Source organism: Geospiza fortis, unplaced genomic scaffold (genome assembly GCF_000277835.1).
Source record: "Geospiza fortis unplaced genomic scaffold, GeoFor_1.0 scaffold396, whole genome shotgun sequence".
Lineage (NCBI taxonomy): Eukaryota > Metazoa > Chordata > Aves > Passeriformes > Thraupidae > Geospiza > Geospiza fortis.
In genome coordinates this window covers 1,017,212-1,020,848 of record NW_005054345.1, presented here as the reverse complement: position 1 = coordinate 1,020,848, position 3,637 = coordinate 1,017,212, and the positions used below count along the sequence as shown (strand labels likewise).

Here is a 3,637-nt window from a genome sequence, read left to right as displayed (position 1 = left end):
AAGCCGCTATTTCTGACTAGGTGGGGCATTTTTCTCGGAAGAGAAGTTGCTCTTATTAAGCCACTGCTTAAACTTCGCCATAGCGTAAATTAAATGCTGATGAAGCTCCAAACGGGTTTGGAATGAGGTTTTTTAGTAGCACGGGTTAAAAAAAAAAACAACCACAAAAAACCAAACGTGAGAAAGCTGGATATTACCTTCTGGTGTAGCACGGAATTCCTCTTTGTGAGAGGAATGGAGAGGGAAAAGCTTGGACCATCCTCCAGGACACGAGGAGAGGAAGATGGAGAGCAACATAGCGATTTGGGTCACTTCACCTCGGGGACCTGTGGATTATGTTGCTCCGTTTAATATTTCAAGTGGTTTAGTGCTCTTTCTACCGGGAATTTTGGGGTTATTTCCCCAAAAGTTCTTCTGATGTGCTGTGCTGCTCCGATTAATGATCATGGCACAATTTTTCATATTTCACAGAGGTTTTTAATCAGAACACAGCAGTGTGACAGAGCTTATAGTAAATGTGACAGACAGTTTCAGCAATTTTTTTTTTACTTGAAAATGTAGTAACTGATTTTGTGGGGCTAATTAAAAAAAAAGTTAAAAACTAAACTAATGTATTCCCTCTCCTCAATTTTAAGAGCTATTTAAAGTAGTATTCATTTTGCATTGATTTAAAACCTTCTATTTTGCACGACTTAAATGTAGACTATTCAAAATGAAGCACTTTAAACTGCCCATCTGCCCAATAAGTAGATCCTGTACAAATGTTAAAAGTTTCATAATAGACTCTTCCCGACACGGTGCTGAGCATCGTTAGCTCCTGTTGGGGCTGGAGAGGCAAATGAGCTTCAGTCTGGTGAATACTCTCAACTCTCTGTTGCAATGGAAAATTTCCAATGGTTAAATTTTGTTTTAGGTGCAAGCAATAAGTTAACTTCACAAATATCAAAAGTGCTGCTTCCTAAATGTCACCTTATTCAAATGTTCTTGTTTTGTGAGATGCTGTCATTAAAATAGTTTATTTCCAGACAAAACAGAGTATTGATGGAAAGCAAATATTACTTAGAGAACATCTAAACTGCAATCAGCAGATGAAGCGACCAGAAGTGCTGCATTGCAGCTTTCGTGTCCCCTTTGACAATGGTTCTCTGCTGCTTGTTTTGAAACTAGAAAAAAAAAGTCCTCTGCAGTGCACAGTAAACACGAACTACTAAACTGAGCTGTTTAAAACCTCTGGCACTCGAAGAAACACCACTTATACTGTTTCTGGTAACTAAATTCAAAACCAGATTGGTGAAAGTTTAAATACACAAAGAGGAAAAGTGTCATGTAAATTTAGAAAGTAAGTGACCTAGTTCTACAAGCTCTTGTTAGTGACAAAATACAGTTACTGCCTAAAGCATCTAAGCGCCATCCACTGTCCTCAGGCCAGGCAGCCTTTGACTTCCAGCTCTGCCTGTGCAGGGGCTGCAGGTGACCCCTTTTTAAAAGGATGTTTTTAGCTAAAACAGGACCGCAGACTCTCGAGCCTGACCGAAAGGGGTGGGGGGAGTGAGGAGAAGGGAGGGGTGCATTGAGAGGTGGGAGAAATCACAGTAAACTATTTCCTTTTCTTAAAAGCCCAGCAATATTAAGCAAGTGAATAGTAGCTCTTGTATTAATGACTTGATATGAATGACCTAAAATAAATTGTAAAAGTTGATACTGGAACACTAGATATGAGCAACCAACATACACACGGATAAGCCTGGGAGTACTTTGTAAAGTGAAAGGTATAGGAAACTGCTGGGAGCATGGATTTAAAACATTTCCATTGTCTAAAAACCCACCTCTGGAATTTCTTGAGACTTACACTACCAGCTGTTGAGAAGGAAAAAAAAAATAATAATGTGGCAACAAATGTTGTTAGAAAGGAGGGAAACACCCCAAGAAGTCTGCACACCCTCAGGTCCAAAGGAGCCCCCGTCCTGGCGGGGGTTCAGTCCATGCTGGGGGGGAAGGAGCTGGTGGCCTCCAGGAGTTCCACCACGGCTGCCCTCCGGTAGAGCTTGGCCAGGTCGTAGGCGGTGGCGCCGTGCTTGTTCTGGTGGCCCACCTTGCACTCGGAGCGCGCCAGCAGCAGCTCCACCACCCGCACGTGCCCCTCCTGCGCCGCCAGGTGCAGGGGCAGGTTGCCGTCGTTGTCCTCGATGTTAACATCGGCTTTGAACTCCAGCAGAGTCTGCAAAGTGTCCAGAAAGCCCTCCCTGGCTACATCGTGGATGACAGCGAAGCCGGTACTGTCTTTCAGGTTGGGGTTCGCCCCGTTACTGAGCAGCCGCCGGGCGATTTCGGGGTTGCCGAGTTTCATCACCTGGGAAAGAGAGAGGAGAATTGGATACCGCGGGTGGGGGTTTGCTCCAGCACTGCCTCCCGTCCTCCTTCTCATCCCTGGCTTTTGTCAGAGCCCAATTCTCATTTAAAGCAGACAGAGGAGACTCGCTATAGAGCTAATGACACACCAGAACGTCTCGTTTTTCATGTATTTGTTACTAAACTCGGTGAAATTGTGAAAGATGTTATCATTTCGGTGGTCATAGCTTTCTGCCTCGGAGAGGTTAATGCCTGAAATAGCACAGAATGGCATAAACAATTTTTTTTTTCCCTAATGAGGGTCATCTCAGTTTCTGAACATATAAAAATTATGTATAGTTCGGTTTTATTTGCTTAAGTATTGAGACACCTCTGCATTACTGTTTAATCTTGTTAAACAGCAAATATAGGGTCTTTGAGGAACAGATATTTTACCTAAGCAACAGCAAATGTAGAATGTGTTTTTACAAGCTTTCAGGTGTTTACATTGTCTATGCATTATCATAAAACAAATATTTGGACTATACCATAGCTCTATCTGTTGAGAAACATAAATGTTAAAAGAAATTCTTCTCCCCAATATTTGTGTTTCATTAGGTCACCCAAAAATGAAAAGTCAGAAGGAATGTTTCAAAATTACAGAAATTGTCTTCTAAAATCAGTATATTATATTATACTTTCACAACCTTTCTATAAGTAAACTGTGGCTATGTTCTGTCGTTAAAACATCCCTTAAAAAATAAATACAACAACAACAATAATTGGATTTTCTGACTGTTTCTCTCAGGGAAAAAAAAAAAAGCTTCTTTCAATTTTCTCAATTGCACCATAAAACTATCATAATTAGAACACAAATCTCTCTTATTTGTAACTTAACTGCTTGCCCCGATTTCCTTGTAATTCCTGATTTTTTGTTTGCACACTTTCCAAAAATGAACACTGTAATGTATGTTGTGTAATCTCTAGCCTATAGGCAGTATTTTCCTGTCCTTGTAACTAATCTCATGGTGAGTACAAAATTCGAAAAAAACGATTCTTTTGTATTTCCTCAGAGAGAGATTCACACATTGATTTGAAAATCTTGATTAATTAAAAAAAATCAGCATAAACGAGCATTACAGTGCATTAGATTTAGCTTAAGGTACAATTTCTACAGAGGTTTGCTGAAAATCTCCCCTGACAAAAAATACATATCAAGTTTTTTAAGAAAAACAAGATATAACAAATACATTTATGTACAGCATTTGAAGTGTAAAGCAGCCCAGCACATAATAACCACAGACAGGAG

The 3,637-nt window shown here is 40.4% G+C and overlaps 1 protein-coding gene across 1 annotated transcript in view; it reads right to left on the bottom strand.

The window, feature by feature from the left end:
- Positions 1 to 454: 454 nt before the first annotated feature.
- CDKN2C (cyclin dependent kinase inhibitor 2C) overlaps positions 455 to 3,637 on the bottom strand; it is a 6,081-nt gene continuing 2,898 nt past the window's right edge. The window contains exon 3 of the mRNA XM_014307840.2: positions 455 to 2,350. Coding sequence (XP_014163315.1) covers positions 1,976 to 2,350 — 375 coding nt within the window. The 3' untranslated portion in view covers positions 455 to 1,975. The remainder of the gene's footprint in view (positions 2,351 to 3,637) is intronic.